Raw genomic sequence first — 25,222 nt, 5'->3', positions numbered from 1 at the left:
TGCTTCTGGCTCCACGCCGGGGCCAGGCCGAAGGGGCGGGCTGCGGCGGAGCCAGTGCAGTCACCACAGGGGGACGCCCTTGGCGATGAGTAGATGGGGTGCGGGATCTTGAGCCGAGCTGGGGCAGGATATGCCGGCTAGCATCCATCTACTGCTCTACCATCGAGAACTGCTGGGCAAAGTCCTCGACGGTGTCGCCGAATAGGCCCGCCTGGGAAATAGGGGCAGCAAGGAATCAAGCAAAAAGTGCCTCCCGCGACCTTGTCAGCTCTTCATGCACTTCCGGGAAGAAAGGAACGGGGCGGGGCGTGGCTTTGTGCGGCGCCGCGAGCCCAGGAACCAATCACCGAGCCGCGAGGGTTCAGGGAAGAGCAGTGAAATCCACTCTAACCGACGCTCGCGGCTGCCCGGGAAAGCATGTCGTCATCTCCGCGTCAGCCTGTGACTGGGCGATCGACCCCGAAGGGAGGAACCCAGCTGAGGCTTCCGACTGGATGAGCCCGCTCTCCGATGCTGCGCTCGAGAGCTCATCACTTTCGCGGGCTCCGAATAAGAGGTCGAACTCGCTGTGAGACGAGCCGGCAGACTCACCTGGAAGCCCGATCGGGGCAGACGAGTGTGCTGGGGAATGGGAGATCCACAGGGGGATACCCGGTGGAGGCGGTCCCATTGGGGTCCCCAAATCGCCCCAGTGCTAGCCTCGCTGGCCTCAAACCCGTGGGTAAAAGGACCGAGGCGGGAGCCTCTGGGGTGGCTCGCTTTCTTACGAAGGCGAGCCGCGACCGCAACGTTGCCATGGACATATTCTCGCAATGAGAACATGACCATCCACGAACGCTGTCTCCGCATGAGCAGTGCCCAGACACGAACGACAATGATCGTGACTGTTAGAAGGCGAGAGATAACGAGCACAACCAGGAATAACACACAATCGGAAAAGCATCTTTAAAAAGACGCGTCTTTAAAAAGACGTTCCGTGTGTGCGCTCTTTTAGAGAAATATATACTCTTTTAGAGGGGAAAAATGCTCTTTCAGAAAATATACTCTCTAGTTTTTCTGCCGAAGCGCCCAGGGGCATTCTCTGCAGTGCACCAGTGCAGAGGAGGGAGAAGCCGCTGAAATGCGCCATCAGATCCAGCAGAGGTGAATGAACAGTAGTATTCAGCTCAGTGAGCATGACCGTTTGGCTCCGAAGAGAAAATCTGAATGAGTGGTTGCATACCAGTTCCTTTTATACCCGTATGTTCGGGGGAGTGGCATGCAAATACCACTCGCCAATTTTCATTGGCCTTTTATCAAAGACCAGAGGTGTCTCGGGCTCCCAAGAGTGACCCCTAGTGTCACTACATCGACACCAACGTCGAGTGAGTGACAGATAGGGAACTATGGTATGTCCCCATTTACTACTGTAAGTAACCGTGTGTGTGTGTGTGTGTGTGTGTGTGTGTGTGTAAGCAGTGTTAGGGTAGATAACTTCTAAAATGCATTTGGTACTGAGTACAAATTACACAGTATAATCTTTTAGATAACACTTTTCAAATTAATTACTTAAAAGTAATTGATTTTTCTAATATGATTACATAATCCATTTTACATGTGCCCTACCCAAAACTGTCTGTAAATTTCTATATGTGTATACAGTCTGAATTACTTTTCCCAAAGCTGTCTCACAGAGGTACTCAACCAAGAGATTAATCCCTGATTGACAATGTACTTTACTTACTTAATCTCAGTTTTGTGTGTGTTTTGTAGTGTAAACTGGAATACAAAGCCTGCATCTCTGGGAAGCAGATTTCTGTGAAGTGTCCAGGACAGTGTCCCTGCCCTTCAGGGAGTCCTGTGGAGAATAGAGGTACACATTGATGCAGTTCATTTCTTTAAATCCCATATGGCCTTATACACAGACAGTGTAAACAAACATTGGCTGTGTTTAGAAATGAATACTAATGTACTGCTTAGTACATAATGTGCAGTAAACATTGTAAACTTCCTACTGGGTTTTGAAATGGTATGTGAAACAATATGCAATATGCAATGATAACATATTCAAACTGTATGCTACAGTATTGTCACATGACCTTATTATATTGCGTGTTTAATTCAGTGAATTCTCATTTTGGAAATAATCACAGTTCTTTTTGAATTTTAATCCAGTTTCAATAGTTCACAAGTAAATGTAATCCTGCATTGAGGATAGTGTAAACGTGTGGCTCGCTGTCCTGTGTGAAAGGGGCTTGAGGCTCGAGACTTGACCCGAGTTCGAATACCCCCCCCCCCCCCCCCGGACTTAGATTAGTTATTGAATATTGATGGATAGATAGGAGAAGGGAGATGGAGGGATGCCATAAGACTCTATGCCATGTAGAGGTAAGCAGCTGTTTATATACTCTTACTCTGGCAGTGTAATTGGTTGGATTAAATGACTTGCTCCTCCCAAACCTTGTTAAATGAAACTCCATTTCAGTAGTTCGCAAGTAAATGTAATCCTGCATTGAGGATAGTGTGAACGTGTGGCGAAGTTAATTTGAGGGATGGGGTGGGGGGGTGGGGGGGTCTGCTTGCTGAGCCCTGTGTGAGGTGGGCAGAGGTGCCAAAATATGATAGAACGAGCAGGGGCTGCTAGTGAAGGCAGCCTCGCACTAGGGTCTGCTCGGGAGATAGGAAACTGAGAGGTGTAGAATAGGTAGAGATGGATAACAAAAATAGGCTGAAGCACTGAAGAGACAGTGGCAGTTGCGGCTGCATGGAAATGAGCTCTGCGAGAGCTGAAAAGCACTGGAGGGATTGATATGCCCGAATGCAGGGGCCGCCCCCGCGGTAGGGCAGGGTCGCCCTGGACGGAGGTGTGAATCCTAGCTGCCTGGACTGACCTTAAGTCTCCCTCCAGGCTTGGTGGGTTCAACAGATGAGCCCTTGCAGCGAACGGGCGAACCCCGAGGGAAGGGGCACAGTGGCCACTCATGAAGGCGAGCCCAACCTGCGATCGAACAGGGGCCCTCGCAGCATTTGACCGGGAGAGTCCTCCCGAGCTTCAAATGGGAGAGTCCACAATACAAATGGGAGAACCCTTGCTGCAGTCTGAATGGGACAGCGCTTGATGGATTGTGCTGGAGGAGTCTGCCACGCCCGAGTGGAGGCGTGAATCCTAGCCACTCGGGTAGATTGCCCAGAGTGTAGACGTGAATCCTAGGCACTCGGAAATAACCTAAGCCTCTCCTCCTGACAATGGGGGCCTTCACAACGTTCAAACAGGTGAGTCCTCGCTGCGCTTCAAATGAGTTAGCTCGCACTGCATTCGAACAGGAGAACCCACTACTGCGGTTCGAACAGGAGAGCCCTTGAGTGTTTGAGGCATGCCCATCCAGCAATTTGAGATGGGGGGGCTCCCAGACTGGCCGGGAGGGCCCCCGCAGGATCTAAATGGTGTGGCCGGCCTATTGAACTGACGAGGATGAAGCAAGCATCCTCCTGACCCTGATTGTGAACGTTGTGATTAGTTAATCAGGGCTTGTTGTGTTTTCCTGATATGGAGATGGTTGGTCCAGATGTAGTGGATGGGAGTTGGCAGATTGAAAATGAAAAGTGAATGCTCTTTTTGGTCTGATCTGTTTTGCTTAGTTTGAAAAGGTATCTGACTGTCTCATTGTCTATGATATAGAGGTCCGAAATGGTGGGATGGATTCTTGGGTGGAATTTAGCCATGGTAGTGAGTTCTGAACAGCGAAGGAAGCCGAAGAAGGCGAGGATGAACATTGCATCTAGTTTTTTGAGGTGTTTGGAGAAATTTAGCCCTGGCAGAGTCTATTTAAGCATCGGATTAGCAGATCAATTCTGAGGGGAAGCCTGGTATCAGTTCTGGTGGGTAGGGATTTGTGGATACCTTTAACGAGAAGTGAGATCTGGGGTGGCTTATTGTGGTGGAGTTTTTGCTGAAAATTAATTTATAGAAGAAATGGATGCCACTTAGGTAACCTTTGATGGTTCCTGGATGGAGGTTTTTGGATTTTTTGAGGTGTGAGGCGAAGGAGGATGTGGAGAGGAGAGAAAAATCGGGAAATGGAAGAACCTGTGTTTTTGTGTGAAAAGTTTATGCTGTGTATGAGCGAGAACTCACCCTGCAATACGAAAGGTTGGGTGTTCGAGCATGACATTCGACATGAGGGCATATAGAAGGCTATATTCAAATGAAATTGATTGATATGGAGTTGCGGCTTGTGTTGAACTGTTTAGGGAAGACCTGAAACTGCCCGATTGTTGTCGATCACCAGGTGGGTAATGGTTCATTTGGAATGAATAGCATAATATGGGTTACGGAGCCATGTAAGCTTAGACGCATGGCCTGAAAGACGTGCCGTGGTTGTGGCACGTGAACGATGCATTGCGCTGTTTGCGGTGAAGCAGGAACATATGTGAAGCAATGTCAGGAAACATGCTTGCGTGTGCATATGAGCTACATCATTTAAATTTGGCTTGTCATGAAATTAGAAGGCACCTGAAACTGAGTGCCTAGATGAATACCGTAGTCTGATGTTTATTAACTTAAGCATATGGTTTGGAGCTTTGTAGATTGTTTTCCAATGTAATGCAAATCATTTCATAACTGTATTATTGGCACGGGGTGACTCATGCATTTTGACCAGGACATATGAAATCGTTGGGAGTTTGTGCTTGAGATTTGGATTTAATAGATACTATAAGAGCACCCTTTGCAGTAGTGTGGTGAATAAAATGACTTGTTTATATTGAAAACTTGTAATAAATTCTGATTTGCAGTAGTGTGGTGAATAAAATGACTTGTTTATATTGATAACTTGTAATAAATTCTACAGAGAAACTGAAATATTTTGAGTATGAAGCAAAGTGCAAAGCCGAATCATCCGGCGTCGGTTTAAACCCGTTACTTTAAACTTGGGTGGAGTGTGAGATTATGACGGATTGTTTAAATGCTTTAAAAGTCATGCAGCAATTAGGTTCTATGGTAGAGCTTGTTAAGAGTTTGTAATCCAATGATTTGGGCGAACGTAGAGAAGACTTGTCTGTAACATAAAATGATGTATTGACTTTTACCTGCGTGAAGCGGTTGTCCTGGGCGGGAGGAGGGGAAGTCATGTTATGGTCTAGAAATGAGTAGAAGTTTGTAGAAACACTTGCTTCATGGTTATCGGGGCTGCAAGGTGAGCTCGAATGCTGTGCGGATGCGAGATGCGTTTGTGGAATGATTATGAATGTGTTGGACGCTGCGCGCGATCCACCTTTTGCGGAGCCAAATACGGCTCGTGTCTGTTGGACAGAGGCTGTGTATAGCCGAAGTGAGCTGCAGAATGGTCAGAGCAGGAGCTGCTGCGGCAGCGAGTATATAATGAAGTAGCGGTTGTTTGGAAAGAGTTAGCTTGATGCATAATGCCCCTGTGTTCCGAATGGAATAAATCACACTCCGAAGGGCGCTTTTAAGGGAAAACAATCATGATAGTCATGTTGGAAGAAACAGAATCACTGAATGGAGCATGCCCTAAATGAGCTGCGTGGCAAGGTAATGAGGCTGACAGGAATCACCTGTGTGAGAGAACCAGATTGAAACGCTGGGGAGCGTTGGAATGATGCTTGAATTAAATAGTTAATCTTTTGTTTCCCTCATGTTCAAATGAAGCTGTGATAGAGCTCAAGTGGCATGAAGCAGGAGCAGTGCCCATTCACGGAGGCAGGCTTATGCAATAGACTGCTCCAGGTGGAAAGTTTAGATCAGAGAACATATGAGCAATCGTAGAGAGATGTTTGACATGTATACAGTGCCGAAGCAGCCGGTTTGCGGAAGCAACTTCACGCTATAAACTGCTTTGGCGAATAGAGAATAGAAAGGACGACAGAATAAAATATAACACTTAATGTGGTAGCGGTCAATACTGCAAAAACAAATGAGCTGCTGTGGGAAAAAGTAAAAAACACAGTCTCACCAAAAACGTCTTGTTCATGTAATCCACCAAATGAATTCAAAAGTAAATCCAGGAAAGAGAGGTTTGTTTGACTGGCAGCAGGCCCCACACAAAGAGGTAATCCTCCAGTCTCCTTTGATTTTTTGCTACCCCTGAAATGGCTGCCCCATTGTCTTTCTAAAGCCACATGGGCATTTCAAAATAAGAGTCCCTGTTAACTTCAAAATACAGGTTTCCTTATAAAGGTCCCAATTAATGAACTCATAAGTACTAAGTATATTAAATGAATTCCAACTCAAACTCAGTGTCTCACCAGTAAAGTATTTTTTTTAGTGAACAGATTAGGGCACACTGGCAGCCAAAAATTTAGAAAAATTTACAGATTTTGCTGTTTCAGAAGAAAATTGGTACTTTAATTCCCCAAAGTGTCATTCAGCTGATCACAACGTATTGTCAGGATATTACTGATATAAAAAACAGCACCATCACTATTTGAAAAAAGTAATTTTTGATCAAATCTAGAAAGGCCCCATTTCTAGCAGCCATCACTCCAACACCTTATCCTTGAGTAATCATGCTAAATTGCAAATTTGGTACTAGAAAATTACATGCCATGTGGTTTATGAGGACATTTCTAGTGTCCCCATAATTCAAAGCTTCTTCACCACAGTTGGGCCCATCCATTTTGGGGCTAGCTTGGATGAAATATAATCAGAAGCTTTGGATAGAGGATGTGCCCAGACCCAGACCAGACCTCCCACTTGAAATTGCACATCTTTCCGGTGGGCATTGTAATTCCTGACTTGTCTAAGTTGAGCATTCCTAACAGATCTTTTCACTTCTTCATTGAGCTGGTGTTGTCGTTCCATAACAGAGTAAACTGGTTGATTAGGGTTTGGAGAGAGCAGAATCAGTCTCTCTATAGGGCCTTTTAGGGGTCTGCCCAGACCAAGTTCAGTGGGTGTTCTATTGGTGGATTCTTGCTTGGCATTATTTATATCGAATCTAAACTCGGTAATACATTTATCCCATTCTCTTTGATTTTCTCCCACATATGAAGCCATCATAGTCTTTAATCAGAATCAGAATGAGCTTTATTGCCAAGTGTTCTCACGTACACAAGGAATTTTTTTGGTGATAGGAGAAACAAGTGCACACAGAACATTACAGTGAGACACAGAATATAAAACAATGTAGGAGTATAAATAGACATACAAATAATAGGACATATAACAGAATGGCATATGTGCAAGTGGTAATGTATGTGCAAGGTAGGGGTATGTACAGTTATTGAAATATTTGAATTTACATATGTATATGAGATATGTATTTATATTATTGCACTATGGGGGAGTCCTGAGGCAGTTTAATTGTTCATGAGGAAAATGGCCTGAGGGTAAAAACTGTTCTTGTGCCTGGATGTCCTGGCACTCAGTGCTCTGTAGCGCCGGCCAGAGGGCAACAGTTCAAAGAGGGAGTGGGCAGGGTGTGTGGGGTCCAGAGTGTTTCTACCTGCACGTTTCCTCACTCTGGAGACGTACATTTCTCCTGAAGTCCACAATCATCTCCACTGTTTTGAACGTGTTCAGCTCAAGGTTGTTGTGACTGCACCAGACAGCCAGCTGATCAACCTCCCATCTGTATGTAGACTCGTCACAATCGCAAATGAGGCCGATGACCGTGGTGTCCTCTGCAAACTTCAGGAGCTTGACAGTGGGGTCTTTTGCAGTGCAGTCATTCGTGTACAAGAAGAAGAGCAGTGGAGAGACAACACATCCCTGAGGAACACCAGTGCTAATAGTGAGGGTCCCGGATGTGAGTTTCCCCAGTCTCACTAGCTGCTGCCAATCTGCGAGAAAGCTGGTGATCCATCGAGAGATTGGGGTAGGCACAGAGATGGGTCGGTTTGGTTGAGAGAAGATCAGGCATGATGGTATTGAAGGCTGAACTGAAGTCCACAAATAGGATCCTTGCATAAATCCCAGGTCTGTCGAGGTGTTGCAGGATATATTGCAGTCCCATATTGACAGCGTCATCCATGCTCGTTAGGCAAACTGAAGGGGGTCCAGCAGGGGTCCAGTGATGTCCTTCAGTTAGGCCAAAACCAGTCTCTCAAACGACTTCATGACCACAGATGTGAGAGTGGCAGGTCTATAGTCATTAAGTCCTGTGATTTTGGCTTTTTTTGGGGACCGGAATGATGGTGGAGCATTTGAAACAGCAGGGAACTTCACACTGCTCCAGTGATCTATTGAAGATCTGTGTGAAGATGGGGGCTGGTTGGTCAGCACAGACTTTCAGACAGGCAGGTGAAACACCATCTGGGCCTGAAGCTTTCCTAGTCTTTTGTTTCTGAAAGACCCAGCACACATCCTCCTCACAGATCATAAGTGCAGATTGAGTAGGAGGAGGGGGGTTCCAGGAGGTGCTGGTGTGTGTGTAAAGTGAAGATCAGAGCGGGGGAGGGGTATGAGACTGTTCTTGTCAAACCTTCAGTAAAACACATTCAGTTCATCAGCCATTAGTTGACTCTCTACAGAGTGAGGGGGAGGTGTCTTGTACTTGGTGATGCTTTTCAGGCCTTTCCACACAGATCATTGGCTGAAAACTGTTTTTTCAGCTTTTCAGAGTAGCTTCTTTTAGCCACTCTGATTTCCTTAGTAAGTGTGTTCCTGGCCTGGTTGTACAATGTTTTATCCCCACTTCTGTAAGCATCCTCTTTGGCATGACAAAGCTGTCTGAGTTTTCCTGTAAACCATGGTTCATCGTTATTGAATGACAAAAAATGTCCTAGTAGGGATGCACATATCCTCACAGACACTGATATATATCAGTGTCTGTGAGCTCATCCAGGTCTGTGGCTGCAGCCTCAAAAACACTCCAATCAGTGCAGTCAAAGCAGGCTTGTAGTTCCAGCTCTGCTTCATTGGTCCATCTCTTTACAGTCCTTACAACACACTTAGCTGATTGTAGTTTCTGCTTGTTGGTCGGGAGAAGATGAACCAGACTGTGATCAGAGAGTCCTAAAGCTGCATGTGGGACAGAGCAATATGCATCATTTACATTGGTGTAGCAGTGGTCCAATATATTTCTCTGGTGGGGCATGTGATGTGTTGTTTGTATTTTGGCAAACAAAATAGTGAGGTTAAAAAAATTATCAGGTATGCTCTGCCGAATATTTAGCAGTTCATCCCTGGTGAAACTGATCAGGAAAAAGTGACAAAAAACATGACAAACAAAAAGTAACAAAAACGCTAGAGAGCTCCACACCGAAGCAGCCATCTGCGGCACCATCTTTACCATATTATATAAGGTCCTATTGACTCTCTCTGTGAGATTTGTTTGCAGGTGATAGCTAGTGGTAAGCTTTTGGGAAACCCCCCACCTTTTGCAGAGGTCCATAAGGAGCTGACTAAGGAATTGGGGTCCCCGATCAGACAGAATGAACTTGGGCATCCAGGAGTTTTGTGAAAACTGCCTCTAGATCATTTTTGTGTTGCTCTTTAGTTGGTGAGTACACAAAGATGTCATCTATGTACACAAAGCAATTATGTCCTCTCAGTTCTCCAAGTACTCTCTCCATAAGTCTTTGGAATGTCACTCCAGCATTTTTTAGACCAAAGGGCATGGTCAAAAAATGATACAGGCCAAAGGGGGTAATGAATGCAATCTTTTCTCTACTGCTCTTCTCCATTTCCACCTGCCAATAACCTGACTTTAGGTCAAGAGTGCTGAAATACTTTGCACCATGCAGTGATTCCAGTATGTCATGTATTATGGGCAGAGGCTAGGCATCATGTGGCGTTTTGGACGTCTGTAGTCTACACAGAATCGCAGGCTCCCATCTGACTTTGGAACTAGTACTACTGGTGATGACCAAGAGGACTGAGAGGGTTCAATAATGCCATCTTGGAGCATCCTTTCTATCTCCATTCTCATAATGCTTGTTTTTAGGGGTGAGACTATATAGGCTTTGCATCTGACTGGCACATTATCTGTAGTTATGATGTGGTGAGTAGCATGATTAGTCCTCCCCAGTTTGTCTGAACAGACAGTAGGCCAGGCATACAGGAGACATTTTATTTTTGGAGGGTGGCTCATTATCAGGTCACTATGCATTGTGGCCTTGGCAGAAGTCAGAAACTCAAGCTTTTCAGACCCCTCTAAGGGCAAAGCCATATACAGATTGGTTACCTGATCCCTTTGCTGGGTCCAAAGCTGCTCACAGAGAGGCTGGTGGAGAAAAGGGAAAATGGTCTTTCGTCCTCTAATCCTGAGCCCATAACTGCGCTTGCCAACTTTCAGCTGCACTCCAGATCGACTTCAAGGCCTAGTATGAGGGGAAAAGCAAGTTGATCATCAGACATAACGTGAGTGTCCACAGTCCACATGAGCCCATGCCTTTCATAAGTAATAGGTACTCTGCCTTCTGATGTATGTGCCTTCCCATCTGCTAGTACAAAGTCCCTGCTGAACTTTTCCTGCACTTCCTCACCAGGTCTTGCCAAAGTTACCTATCTGTCACTCACTCGACGTTGTGTCGATGTAGTGACACTAGGGGTCACTCTTGGGAGCCCGAGACACCTCTGGTCTTTGATAAAAGGCCAATGAAAATTGGCGAGTGGTATTTGCATGCCACTCCCCCGGACTTACGGGTATAAAAGGAGCTGGTATGCAACCACTCATTCAGATTTTCTCTTCGGAGCTGAATGGTCATGCTCACTGAGCTGAATTCCCACGACTGTTCATTCACCTCTGCTGGATCTGACGGCGCATTTCAGCGGCTTCTCCCTCCTCTGCACTGGTGCACTGCAGAGAATGCCCCTGGGCGCTTCGGCAGAAATAAGAGTATATTTCTCTAAAAGAGCGGCACACACGGAATGTCTTTTTAAAGACGCGTCTTTTTAAAGATGCCTTTCCGATTGTGTGTTATTCCTGGTTGCGCTCGTTATCTCTCGCCTTCTGACGGTCACGATCACTGTCTTTCGTGTCTGGGCACTGCTCACGTGGAGACAGCATTCGTGGATGGTCATGTACTCATTGCGAGGACACGTCCATGGCAACGATGCAGTCGCGGCTCACCTTCGTAAGAAAGCAAGCCACCCCAGAGGCTCCCCGCCTCGGTCCTTTTACCCACGGGTATGAGGCCAGCGCGGCTAGCACTGGGGGCGATTTGGGGACCCCAACGGGACCGCCTCCGCTGGGTGTCCCCCCACAGACCTCGCATTCCCCAGCACGCTCGTCTGCCCGATCGGACTTCTGGATGAGTCCGCCGGCTCGTCTCGCGGTGAATTCGTCCTCTTATTCGGACACGGAAGCCTCAGCTGGGCTCCTCCCTTCAGGGACGATTGCCCAGTCACAGGCTGACGCGGAGATGATGACATGCTTTCCCGGGCAGCCACGAGCTTCAGCTAGAGTGGAACCCTTCGCTCTTCCCTGAACCCTCGTGGCTCAATGATTGGTTCCTGGGCTCGCAGCACCGCTCAAAGCCACGCCCCGCCCCCGTTCCTTTCTTCCCGGAAGTGCATGAAGAGCTGACAAGGTCGTGGGTGGCACTTTTTTACTTCCCAGTCCCGATCTTTTCAGCTTCCCCGCCCTCACTACCCTCGATGGTGGGGCAACCAAGGGCTATTCGGCAATCCCCCGGTGGATAAAGGCGCTCGCGGTGCACCTATGCCCGCTGAGCGCAGCCACCTGGCGCGGGTGCCCAAAGCCCCCGTCCATGGCCTGTAGATTTACGTCATCTCTGATGGCCAAGGCCTACAGTGCTGCTGGACAAGCCGCCTCTGCCCTGCTTGCCATGGCTCTCCTGCAAGTCCGCCAAGGCGCTAAAGGAACTGCATGAGGGTAGTTCCCCCCCGGGATTGATGCAGGAACTGCGCTCGGCGACCGACCTCGCTCTCCAAGTGATGGAGGTCACGGTGCGGTCTCTCGGGCGGACGATGTCCACGTTAGTGGTCCAGGAGCGCCACCTTTGGCTCAACCTGGTCGAGATGGGTGAGGCCGACAGGACATGGTTCCTTGCTGCCCCCATCTCCCAGGCTGGCCTATTCGGCGACACCGTCAAAGACTTTGCCCAGCAGTTCTCGATGGTGGAGCAGTAGACGGAGGCTATCCGGCATATCCTGCCCCAGCGCGGCTCAAGATCCCGCACCCCATCTGCTCATCGCCAAGGGCGTCCCCCTGCGGTGACTGCACCGGCTCCGCTGCAGCCCGCCCCTTCAACCCGGCCCCAGCATGGAGCCCACCCTAGGAAGCAGACGCCACCTATCTCGCGGCCACCAAGAACCCGTGAAAGGCTTCAAAGTGCCCTTGAGAAGGGCGACCCAGGGACTACGAAACCTGCTGCTCTGGAGCTGGTAAGCAGACCTCTCCATCCCCTGGTCGAAGGCCGGGAGGAGAATCTTTTTGTTACCTTTGCATTTAATTGCACTGCATACCCAAGTGGCTGCAGTACTCGAGTTCAGCAAGAGTGGTTTCCTTGTTCCCTGGGTCACATATCCGGTGTGCACGGCCGTCATCACGACCACCATCCATCACTCTATTTGGCAGGTTTGGCGCTCCAGTGGCGGTCTGTGGCACAAATCCGCCCCCGATGTGACAGTCTCCACGGGTCACGAGGACAGGCCTCTTCCTCCCCATCCCAAGGCTGTTCCGGGGGTGGTCACAAGGAGCCAGGTAAGTGCTTCGATGTCCCTAGACACGGCCACGACATGGTGTGGCACCTCGAGCCCCACCCCACCGCGAGGCCCCACCTGCCGGTACGTCCGACAATGTTGTCCCTTTGGTCCCCCTTGCACGGAACTTGGACGCGTGGCTTGCGCTTTCCAATCCATCGCGATGGCTGGTCTAGACCGTCCAAATCGGCTACGCAATTTAGTTCGCCAGGTATCCGCCCAGGTTCAGCGGTATCCACTTCACCTTGGTGAAGGACAAAAATGCTGCTGCGCGGAGATCGCTACCCTCCTACGGAAGGGCGCGATAGAACCTGTCCCTCCGGCCGAGATGAAGAAGGGGTTTTACAGCCCCTACTTCATCGTACCAAAAAAAGGTGGTGGGTTGCTGCCAATCTTGGACCTGCGAGTACTGAACCGGGCTTTACACAGACTCCCGTTCAAGATGCTGATGCAAAACCGCATTCTGGGGAGCGTCCGGCATCAAGATTGGTTCGCGGCAGTAGACCTGAAGGATGCGTACTTCCACGTCTCGATTCTTCCTCAACACAGACCCTTCCTGCGGTTTGCATTCGATCCAGGGCAAGCACGTGTTAGTTCAGACAGACAACACGGCAACGGTAGCATATGTCAACCGCCAAGGTGGTCTGCGCTCTCGTTGTATGTCACAACTCGCCCGCTGTCTCCTCCTCTGGAGTCAGCAGCACTTCAAGTCGCTGCAAGCCACTCGCATCCCAGGCAACCTCAACGCTACAGCGGATGCGCTGTCATGACAGGTTACCCTCAGGGGAGAGTGGAGTCTCCACCCTCAGGTGGCCAGCTGATTTGGGGTTGATTCGATTCTCAAGAATCCTCCCCACTGCCCGCTCTGGTACGCCCTGACCGAGGCCCCCTCGGCATAAATACGCTGGCACACAGCTGGCCCCCTGGCATGAGCAAATATGCGTTTCCCCAGTGAGCCTACTTGCACAGACCCTGTGCAAGGTCAGGGAGGATGAGGAGCAGGTCGTCCTGGTAGCACCCTACTGGCCCACCAGACATGGTTCTATTACCTCACACTCCTCACAACAGCCACCCCCCCGGCGAATTCCCCTGAGGAAGGACCTTCTTTCTCAGGGATGGGGCACCATCTGGCACCCACAACCAGACCTCTGGAATCTCCATGTCTGGCCCCTGGACGGGATGCGGAAGACCTAAGCGGTCTACCACCTGCGGTGGTACGATCACTCAGGCTAGGGCCCCCTCTACGAGGTGCCTGTATGCCTTTAAGTGGCGTCTGTTCACTAAGTGGTGTTCTTCCCGACGGAAAGACCCCAAGAGATGCACAGTCGGATCAGTGCTTTCCTTCCTGCAGGAGAGGTTGGAAGGGAGGCTGTCCCCTTCCACCTTGAAGGTGTACGTTGCCGCCATAGCAGCACACCACAACGCAGTCGACGGTAGGTCCTTAGGGAAGTACGACCTGACCATCAGGTTCCTAAGAGGCACCAGGAGTCTGAATCCCTCCAGACCGCGCCTCGTTCCCTCATGGGACCTCTCTGTAGTTCTTCAGGGTCTACAGAGAGCCCCCTTTGAGCCTTTGCAGTCAGCCGAGCTTAAGGCACTCTCCTTGAAGCCTGCCCTCCTGACTGCGCTCACTTCCATCAAGAGGGTAGGAGACCTGCAAGCGTTCTCTGTCAGCGAAACGTGCCTGGAGTTCGGTCCGGGCTACTATCACGTGATCCTGAGACCCCGACCGAGCTATGTGCCCAAGGTTCCCCCTTTTAGGGACCAGGTGATGAACCTGCAAGCGCTGCCCCAGGAGGAGCAGACCCAGCCCCAGAGCCCCTCTGCCCCAGTCTCCATGTTTGTAGTAACTCCTCCCCCATTGGGTAGGATCTACCTTGAAGACTCTCCACATTGTCGGAAAGACCATGTGACATATTTTTCCACTTAAATATCCCCCCCTCTCTTTGGGCAAGCTGTGGTCTCCGCGGTGTCTTCCCCTTGGGAGGGACACCCCCCGACTAGACCTGGTGGCCCAGTCGGATAATCCCCCTTCTTTTTAGGGAGTGGAAAAAAAGAAGGGGAAAAGAGGCCACGACTGGGTTAGCCTGTCTCTATCTTTTGGGTAGTCGACTTGTCCCCAAAGGGCCATTCGACACTCATAACTATGTTGGGGGAGTTTACATGTCGACCTGGTGTGCTGGCTTCGAGGCACACAGTGGTCTGCCCACCACACACCGCCAGTTCACGTAACACAGTTCAGCCAGTTGTGGCGTTTCGTATAGGGACCCCAAGTGTCGACACAACGTCAAGTGAGTGACAGATAGGGAACGTCATGGTTACTTGCATAACCTCCGTTCCCTGATGGATGGAACGAGACGTTGTGTCCTTCCTGCCACAACACTGAACTACCCGCTGAAATGGCCGGACCTTGTCTCGGCTCCTCAGCATAAAACCTGAATGAGTGGTTGCATACCAGCTCCTTTTATACCCATGTGTCCAGGGGAGTGGCATGCAAATACCACTCGCCAATTTTCATTGGCCTTTTATCAAAGACCAGAGGTGTCTCGGGCTCCCAAGAGTGACCCCTAGTGTCACTACATCGACACAATGTCTCGTTCCCTCCATCAGGGATGGAGGTTATGCAAGTAGCCATGATGTTTCCCATAACTGCTTCTGCATTAATGTGTAAGTGGAACCGGTGTCAATAATGGCTTCTATTTGGAATCCACATATTCCTATGGCAACCTTAAGCAGTTGAGGAGTGGTAGACTGAACTAAAGACACATGGTAGTTTTGGCCACTAGGGGGTTTTGTGATGTTGATGTGGTGAGAGGTACTCAGTTTTCCCCCTTTCGTGGGCTTTGAGCTTGTTTACCTCAGCCCAGTAGTCTTTTTTTGAGTTCAGGTCCCTTTCAACCATTGATCCAACCTTAACTAACTGTTAACTAACTAACTACTGTATGTTCCACACCTCTCAGACTGCCTGCCAGTGAAGGGTTGCAATTATTTAGAATTCTCCTCACCACTTCAACGTCAGGTAGGTCACCCTTCCACTTTAAGCACAATGCTCTGTAGTCATACGCAAAGTCATGAATACATTGGTCAGGGCCTTGTTATAGATCTTATTCTTCTCCGCCATCCACAAACTTCTGGCAGGCCCAGTAAGTACAGTGTTGAGAGTGGCCATGAGTTCTGTATCTGACATGGGTCTGAGCGTCAAGAAATTTTACATTTTTTCTATAAACTCCAACAAATCATTTATTTCTGTCATCTCTCCAAAACTAGAGAATTCTAAATTAATTTAAGGTTTGGGGAAAGAAGCAGATGGGATGGATGAATGTTGCCCATCACTGTCAGAAGTGACTTGTCTAAAAGAAAACTGTGACACAGGAGTACTGGTTTTCCTGATGCAGGCAGTTTTCTTTTTTCCACTGCTCATCCCTGCTTTGGAGACAGTCTACCACTCCTTGTTCTAGCTGAGCAAGAGATCTTTGCACTGCTGCTTCCATATCCTCAAACCGCTGTTCAATTGAATCTCAGAATCCAGCCTTTCTGTTTACAGCACTTTCATTGGAAGATCTAAAAAAAAAAATTTCAGCGAATGTATTTCGGTCTGTAATGTTTGGATAGTCTCAGAGATGCTTAATACCTCAGATTCAAGTCTTCCAATCACACTCCCAACAGGGTTCAATGCTGGCTGTTCATCTTCATCACTCTCCTCTGCTGGACTATCAAGATACATCTCACTCAATAGAGAGCTAATTTCAACCACTGGATCTGGGTTTCTATAAGTGTCTCCAGGAGGAGGGATGTGGGGAAGGGAATCTGCACTACCCACTACCCACATAATGCACTATGGGCATTATCAGAATTTAACTCAGCCTGAACCCTAACACTATGAGAGTCAGCAGTACTCATTGTGTGTATGAAAAGAATATTCAGCAATGTGAGATACAAATGAAACAATGCACTTAAAATCATTTTTACAGATTCCCCATATGGGCCACCATATGTAACAAATTGGCCTCTGCTTATTGAGAAACACAACTGTTACTGCAAGGATCTGGTATTTTGAAATAGTGCAGTCAGTTGAACGGTTTGATATTAAACTCAAATTCAACAAAAGAGGCAGCAGTAAAATTAAAGAATCAGATATATTGTTAAACAGAAATATTCAAACACAAGTCACAAATAAAGTCTCTCAAAATAGAGCCCACACAATTAGTTCTCTGTTAAACCATCAAAAAAAGAGACACTCAGTCCTTCTCAGAAAGTTTCCCTAAGGAAAAAAACAATAATCCAGAATGCTTATGTAGTCCTCAGAATGGCTTGTTGGCCAACAATAAAAAAAAGTCTCACCAAAAACGTCTTCTCTTGGAAACAGTCCTTTTCATGTAATCTACCAAATTAATCCAAATGTAAATCCAAGAAAGAAAGATTTGTTTGACTGGCAGCAGGCCCCACACAAACAGGTAATCCTCCTGTCTCCTTTGATTTTTTGCTACCCCAAAAATGGCTGCCCCATTGTTCTTCTAATGCCACATGGGCGTTTCAATATAAGAGTCCCTGTTAACAACTTCTTTCCGTTTTATAGCGGATTACAACCAGTGTTAAAAGGTGTATACCACCACCTTCTATATCAGAGTGTGTAGCATCAAGGCTTCATTCTCCTACTTTATATTCTGATTTGTAACTGTGTTTCTTGTAGGAACTTAAAAATAGCCCTATTTACTTCATTTTGTTTCTCCCGTTCCTAGAATTCCCTTAATACTCTATTCCCACTTTAGTTATCATATCTTTAAGTTTTGATCTCTCCTTGCTATACTTAATACACTTCATAATCACGTTCAACATTTTCTTTACATTTAAATATTACGCATTTATCCGTTTTTATTTTATTCATGAGGAATAAAGTATTGTTTAATCCTGTGTGTCCCAACCTAAGTCTGCAATAAATTACTTCTTCTCTTCTGCATCTGTTATTGAATGTTTTGATTTTAACTGATGGTTGGATTTTGTAATATTGTCTGCCTTTATTATTCGTATCCCATCTGATTTGCCATGTTTGATTAATGTTCTTGATTAATGATTTTCCTTCATTTCTACTGTATGTTAGTTCAAATATATTGTTGTCCTTTATCTTTAGGGCAGATTTTGCCAGATGGTCTGCTACTTTGTTACCCTCTATTCCAACATGAGCTGGAACCCAGCAGAACTACACAATTATTCCAAGTCTTTTAAGATTTAGTATACTAGTATAAATGTCTATTAAAATATCTTCTCTACTTGATTTACTTGTTTTAATGCTATAAATTGAGGCAGCAGAATCTGAGCATATTACTATTTTGACTTCTTCTATCCATTGTAAGCTTAAGGCTATAGCTACTATTTCAGCAGTATATACAGAAAGGTGATTTGAAATTCTGTTAGCTATGCATTTTTTAAACTCTGGAATATAAATACCCAACCCTACGTGGCCATTAATTGGATCTTTTTAACCATCTGTAAAGATAATTAAGTGACTGTAATATTGTTTCTTTAGGTAATCTTGTGTTAAATATGCCAGGTTAGAATTTTCTCCTTCATTCCCTTTTCTTATCAATTAACTCCATATTAACACTAGGTTCTGGGAATATCCATGGTGGGACATTATTTTGAACAACTGCAGAGCTGAATTTAATATTATTCAAACTATATTCTTAAGATCTTCATATTTTCTATACAATTTCCTCCTCATTAAAGGTGCAATATGTAACTTTTTTTGCCAATGTGTGAACGGCTTGTAACGCAACTTAAAAATGAGCCCTTCCCGGACTTTCTGAGGTTGCCTATTAAAGCCTGTAGACTGATTTTCATGCGAAGGGAGCGGGTCGCTTTTTCCGGGAAAATCCAAAGGATGTGACATTTATGCGTGCTCCCGAGAGCCTTGCCTCAGACAGTAGCTTCTCTTCCGCTATTCAACAGCGACAACAAACTGCAACATTAGGTAACTGTAAAAGATGAGGCGAGGAGCAGTTTTTCCTTCTTCAGGTGAGGCTTTATTTTCCCCTCTTGGCGACACCACTTTACAGTTTACCTTCACACACTAAACTGACACTAACACACACAGCTTTCATAAATAAACTTTCACTACTAGAAAAATCCTTGCTCTGGCTCGGCTCTGTCGTATCCAGTCTCTCTCTCGACTGAGTGTTGTGTCGCTCTATTTATGCCGCTCTCCCCGTGCTCACTGAAATTAGAGACAGGTGTTAGACATAATTTAGCTCAGGTGTAAGCGCCCTTACCGCTTTCTCTCTCCGGAGAGATGCTTGACCACGCCCCCGCTGCCACAGTAACGTTATCTTAGAGATGGAATCCAGCAAACGTCCAGCTCCCAGCACAACACCGACTCCTACACAAACTCCGAGTAAGCCAAAAAAAACATTTATCTACTGAATCCCGTCTGGATTAGGGTAAACGTGATCGTGGTCGAGCAAAAACTAGAGTGAACATCGGCAGGGTATTTGATTCCTGGAGGGACCTTCGTACGGTTTTGGGGATCCAAACCAACCCTGAATTGGCGTTCTTCTTATTGGACAGGTAAGCTTACATAACTGCAAAGCATGTGAAATATAGTGCCATAAGGATTGATTCTGTGTAATTTTAGCTAACTTGATCTTGCCTGCTAACGCAGATGAATTGCAAGCTACCTTGCTTCGTAACTTTCAAATAATTTCAACGATCTTCACTTTATACTAAAAATCAGGTTAATGTCAATGTTAATCTGTAATTATTCAGCAAGGTAAACTACAATAATACATTAAATGAATGCTAGACAATGTTCAAGATAATGCAAAAAGCTCCATTCATTAGTGTAACGTAACTTGGTTATACAGAAAATATATACAATCTATTATTATAAAACAATAGTGCATCGATATATCAAAATGACAGATGTGATGGAATCACATCAATACTGAATTGTGTCAACATATTTATAATGTACAGTCTATTTTATAGACTACTATAAAATACAGTATACAGCTACTGTCATCATTCACCAAATTTAGCTAACAGCTATTGATAAAGCTGGCTAACTTGCTAATGCCGACATAGGCTATCATATAAATGCAGTCAATGTATCATGCAAAGAAAAGTGATTACTTTAAACTACAGTCTCGCATAGTCAGACCTATATCCACACTTTTTTTAGCCCTGTTCCAGCACTGGAGATTCAAATATAATATGCAATCTCAAAGTTTGTAGTAAAACAATCATAACTTGTCATTTTAATCATGCTACCTCATCTGTCAGCATGATGTCGGTGAATCACATTCAGCCTCTTTGTACATTACGTCATTGTTTTGGTCGATGCTCGCTCGCGTCCCTATGGAGTGTGTGCGCGATCACGAGCAACAGGTAGCTGGCTGCAGTTCACTTAACGGCCACAGGTGCAATTAATAACAAGGGTTCCTGAATCTTACATACTGCAATTTTAAGTCTAGTGGTAGTTAATTGGATTCTATTAATAACGCATTGGTTGGAGTAGTTTTCATAGCTCCTGTACAAATTCTTACTGCTCTGTATTGAATTCTATTGAGCTTTTTTAATTGAGAGTTAGCTGTAGCACCATAAACCATACTACCATAGTCCAAGGTTGATCTTATCAAAGCTCTATAAATATCTATCAACGCTCCTTTATCTGCTCCCCACTCATATCTGGAAATACTCCTCATCAAATTCAGCACTTTTTTACATTTGGTCTCAGTGTGCTCAATATGACACTTCTATGTATATTTTTGGTCTAGCCATAATCCTAGATATTTAAATTCTTTAACCCTTTCAATGTTCTCCTTGTATATAGTCAAAGGTTTTCCAATATTTATTTTCTGTTTTTGAAAATATAGTATAACATGATTTTAACAGAGATATTTTGAAACCCCATTCATATGACCATTCCACACTTTTAATTGAGTTTTGTATTTTTTTAACTAAACGATTTATATTCTTTCCTCTTTTCCATATAACTTCATCGTCAGCATATAGAGAAGATTATATTCCTACATCTACTCCTTCAAAGATGTCATTTACCATGATGCTAAATAGTAAGGGACTTATAACACTCCCTTGGGGAATACCGTTACTAATAACAAATTAATCTGAAGTTTCTGATCTCACTTTTATCTTTATAATTCTATTTGATAGGAAACCCATAGTCCAATTATACAGTCTGCCCGAAATACCTAGTTTATCCATTTTAATCAATAGTCCCTCTCTCCACATTGAATCATAGGTTTTCTCTATGTCAAAGAAAACTGAAAGCATGTTTTTTCTGAAAGTCTTTTCTATATCATTACTAATTTCTGAGAGTCTTTTCTATATCATTACTAATTTATGAGATCACTAAAGTGCATCTGTAGAAGATCCCCCCTTCCTAAATCCACTTTGATACCCACTGATCAAACCTTTTCTTTCTAATAAGTAAGAAAGTCTTTGTACAACTATTTTTTCCATCCATTTGTCTAAATGTGATGTTAAAGCTATAGGTCTATAGCTATCTGCACTTGAAGGGTCTTCACCATGTTTGATAATTGGAATTACTAATGCACTTTTCCATAAGGACTGAATTATTCCTTCCCTCCATATCTTATTAAAAAGCTCAAGTATCATCTTCATGGCCTCTTCTGGTAATTGACTGAACATAGAGTAACACAACTGATCTTCTCCTGGAGCTGAATATTTGCTTTTTGCTATAGCTCTTACCAATTCTACCATTGAAAAATCTAAGTCCATTGTGGAGTAATTGCTATATTTCTTTTTATATACCATATTATTCCTTTTAAGGACCTCCTCCTTTCTTTTTCTATGAATTTTAGTAAGGTGGTTACCACTATGGATACTAGAAAAAACTTTACTAATAAATTAGCCTTTTCTTTTTCTGTTATCGCATTTTCATTGTTAACTGTGATAACCGGAATGACTTTATTAACTCTTTTCACACAAATTTTCTTCAACATATTCCATACCTCTCCCAAATCAGTCTCTTCTCCTGATTTGAACAGTATCGTCTCCATGAGTTCTTTTTTGCTGCTTTGTCTTCCAAGCTAAAGCTGCTTTCCTTTTTATACTAATATTTATTTTCTAGTTTTATGTTATTTCTAAATATTCTATAGGCACAGTTTCTTTCTTTAATAGATTTGCTACATTCATCATTCCACCATGGGACTAGTTCCTTATTTCCTGTTATCATAGTCTTAGGAAAAGATTGCAATGCAACATTCATTATCATTGAATTAAATTTGCTTAAACACTTATCTATACTGTCATTTTTTATCGAATTTGCAATCCGTTTCTTTGCAGATTTCTTTAAACATTTCCCATTGAGCTTTTTGGAAGCACCATCTGTATATAGGGTTACCAGTTTGTCAGACCATATCTATTTCCATATAGCAGTTAATAGGAAAGTGGTCACTTCCGATGCTACTGCCACTCACTTTCCATTCACATAGATTTGCTAGAGTAGACGATACAATAGTTAAATCTATACATTACATTTTATTTCTTGAAATGTCAATTCTTGTACCACTTCCATTATTAATGCAAACTAAATTTCTGTTATCCATCATTTCTTCAATTACTCCATTATTGTCTGTATGCAAATCTCCCCATATACTATTGTGAGTGTTGAAATCACCACACCAAATATCCCTTCCTTTGTGTTCACCAACTATTTCGTCAAAATCTTCTACTAATAAATTATGGCATGGGTTGTAATAGTTAACTACAGTAATTTGGTAATGAGCACTGTATATCTCTATAACAATACACTCAAATCTACTAGAAGAAGATTTTCTTATAAAAGCTAAACAATCTTAAACAAAAGTAATACATCCTCCTCCCTGATTATTAATTATGTCAAGTCTAATTGGACTGTATCCTGAAGTCTAAGTGCGGTCTCAGCCACGTTTCTTTAATGCAAATTATATCAGGTTTTACTTCTAATTCATATAAATGTTTTTTTTAAATCCTTGATCATTAGCTATTAAGTGTCTTGCATTCCATTGTAGAATGAGGAATGCCATGAATAGATTATTCACTGATAGATTCATAGCTGTATGGATTCATCATTTCGAAGATGGTTTTGCATTCCTGACAAGAAATCCCAAGATATTCTTTTGCTGCCTCTGTTACTGTTTCAATTCTGTCGTTGCTGTTATTCTATTCAATTCCTAGGTATATAACCTTGCAAATGAAGGCTACAAAGTTTGTTCTATCTACCAATAGGGTTTTTTTTTTTTATCTTGCATTCATGACTAGCTTTTTTCCATTCTCTTTGGGGATATGCCTTGTCTCTTTCATTGTTGGATCTCTTTTTTCCAAATATTCTAGCTTCAGATTGTTCTCATTGGCAACTTTCTTTAGGGCTTCTGAGTATGACACTTTGTTCATGATTTTGAATTTTTGTGCTTCTTTAGCTTGCTTTTGTTTTAAATATCCTCCATATGTCACACTATGCTGATCACCACAGTTACAACATCTTGGAGGGACATCTTTATCACATTGATCATAACCATGATTACCAGCACATCTTTCGCATCTTTCTTTTTCTTTACAGTGATTTGCGATATGTCCCAATCATTGGCACTTAAACAACCTCAAGACTGGTGGGATATGCTCCTTAACCTAGTAGCTAAAGAAGTCTAACATAACTCTGCTTGGAATTTCATCTTCAAATTCAATCATTACTGAGAGTGTCTCCCCTTTTTCTCCGTTTTTTCTTGTAGACAGCTTTTAGAATCAACTACTTTTCCAACTTTCAATTCTGCCTTAATCTCATCGATAGAGACAGATGTAGGGACACCATAGATAACTCCCCTATGTCTTGCGGCAGAGCCAGGGATATGAGCTTTAACTTTCTTTTGATTCAGAGTTTGAATCTTGACTATTTTCTCTTGTTGTTCTTTGTTTACCGCTTGAATCATTATTCGTTTGTTGTTTAGGTAGGAATTTCATCTCCCCAACTTCTTTCTCTAATGTCTTGGCTGTTACAATGAGATTGAAATTGTCTTCAAATGTTACAGTAACTTTGAATTAATTTGTTGTATCTCTTTTGGTCATCAAACTTGTATTTCCTTTAACTCTTTTGACAACATCCGTGGATCCTTCCCCTATTTTATCTCTGCTGCCTTCTCCATTCTTTTTCCATTTGTTTGTTACTTGCTGCCAATCCATACCTCCTAATCCCCACTCGTCATTTTCTGAAGCACTACCAGGAGCCATATCAGCTACAGTCAGGATATAGTTGTTGCAAATACTGCCTTGATAATCCACTTCAATGACCTCTGGGACCACTCCAATAATTGGGCGTGCTCAACACTTTTTAACTTAAAAAATCAGGTTTCCTTATAAAGGTCCCAATAAATGAACTCATAAGTACTAAGTATATTAAATTAATTCCAACTCAAACTCAATATCTCACCAGTAAAGCATTTTTTTAGTGAACAGTTTAGGACATAAATTTTACCTTTTATACATACCACAATTCAAATACATCAAATACTTAATCCTTTTTTTTTTTTTTTTTTTTGGTAAATGTTTAATGTGTGTGTGTGTAATGCCCTAATGTGTGTGTAACATTCAGGCAGGCTGAATACAGGATGAGACAAAGATGTATGAGAACCCAAGTGCAGTTTATTGAATAAGTGTATCCACAAAAAACATGAAAGAAACAAAACAGGACCTAAACATGAACCAAACAGGAATAGACTATGACTTGACTGAACTTGACTAATAAAAACAAAGACTATGACACAACATTACAGGATAATACTATAACAATACTCGACAAAGGCAATGGCTAACATGAGGGCTTAAATACAAACAAAAGGGTAACATAACAAGGCATCCAGTGACAAGACAGGACTAATAACATACGGACCAATAACAGAAATGATAACAAGACTAATAAACCAAAGACCAATAAGAACAAGACACATGAAATATGAGGGAAACAGGAAACCACATGACCAGACAAGGAAGTAAAACATTATTCAAAACATGAGCAAAACACACATAAACGTGACAGAACATGAGGGAATCAGACAAGGCTGCAGACCACAGGGGACCAGATGGGGCTGGAGACCACATGGGGCCAGAGGGTGCTGGAGACCGTGGCGGAGCAGAGGGCGGAGCCGGCGAAGGACCCAGACACCAGGGCGAATCAGGAGACCAAGGCTGAGCCGGCGGTGGGCTTGGTGAGGCATGGCCTGGTGAGACAGGGTGTGGAGCAAGAGACCAGGGCAGAGGGTACAGAGTTCTGGGCTGTGGCTGCTGGAAAGGGTTCAGGAGGGAGCGGCTCTGAGAACGGAGCCATGGAAGGCTCAGGGTGCGAAGCCGTGGAAGGCTCGGGCACTGGCCATGACAGGGGAACAGTCTTAGTGGCTGTGAGCATAGGCAGTGGCAGAGTAACAGTCTCCATGGTCGTGAGCACAGACAGTGACAAGGGAACAACCTCCGTGGTCATGGGCACTGGCATTAATTGGGGAACAGCCTTTGTGACTGTGAGAACAGGAAGGGACAGAGGAACGACCTCTGTGGTCAAGGACACAGGCAGTGACAGGGGAACGACCTCCATGGTCATGAGCACTGGCAGTG

At 44.6% G+C, this 25,222-nt stretch overlaps 1 protein-coding gene across 3 annotated transcripts in view; it reads left to right on the top strand.

The window, feature by feature from the left end:
* The window catches only part of spock3 (SPARC (osteonectin), cwcv and kazal like domains proteoglycan 3), an 85,138-nt gene that overhangs the window by 43,122 nt on the left and 16,794 nt on the right, over positions 1-25,222 (top strand). For all 3 annotated transcript variants that reach the window (XM_051703713.1, XM_051703712.1, XM_051703711.1), the window contains one exon: positions 1,753-1,852. In XM_051703713.1, the coding sequence (XP_051559673.1) occupies positions 1,753-1,852 (100 nt within the window). The remainder of the gene's footprint in view (positions 1-1,752; positions 1,853-25,222) is intronic.

This window comes from Myxocyprinus asiaticus, chromosome 7, assembly GCF_019703515.2.
Source record: "Myxocyprinus asiaticus isolate MX2 ecotype Aquarium Trade chromosome 7, UBuf_Myxa_2, whole genome shotgun sequence".
Classification (NCBI taxonomy): Eukaryota; Metazoa; Chordata; class Actinopteri; order Cypriniformes; family Catostomidae; genus Myxocyprinus; species Myxocyprinus asiaticus.
This window is presented reverse-complemented; position numbering and strand designations above follow the sequence as displayed.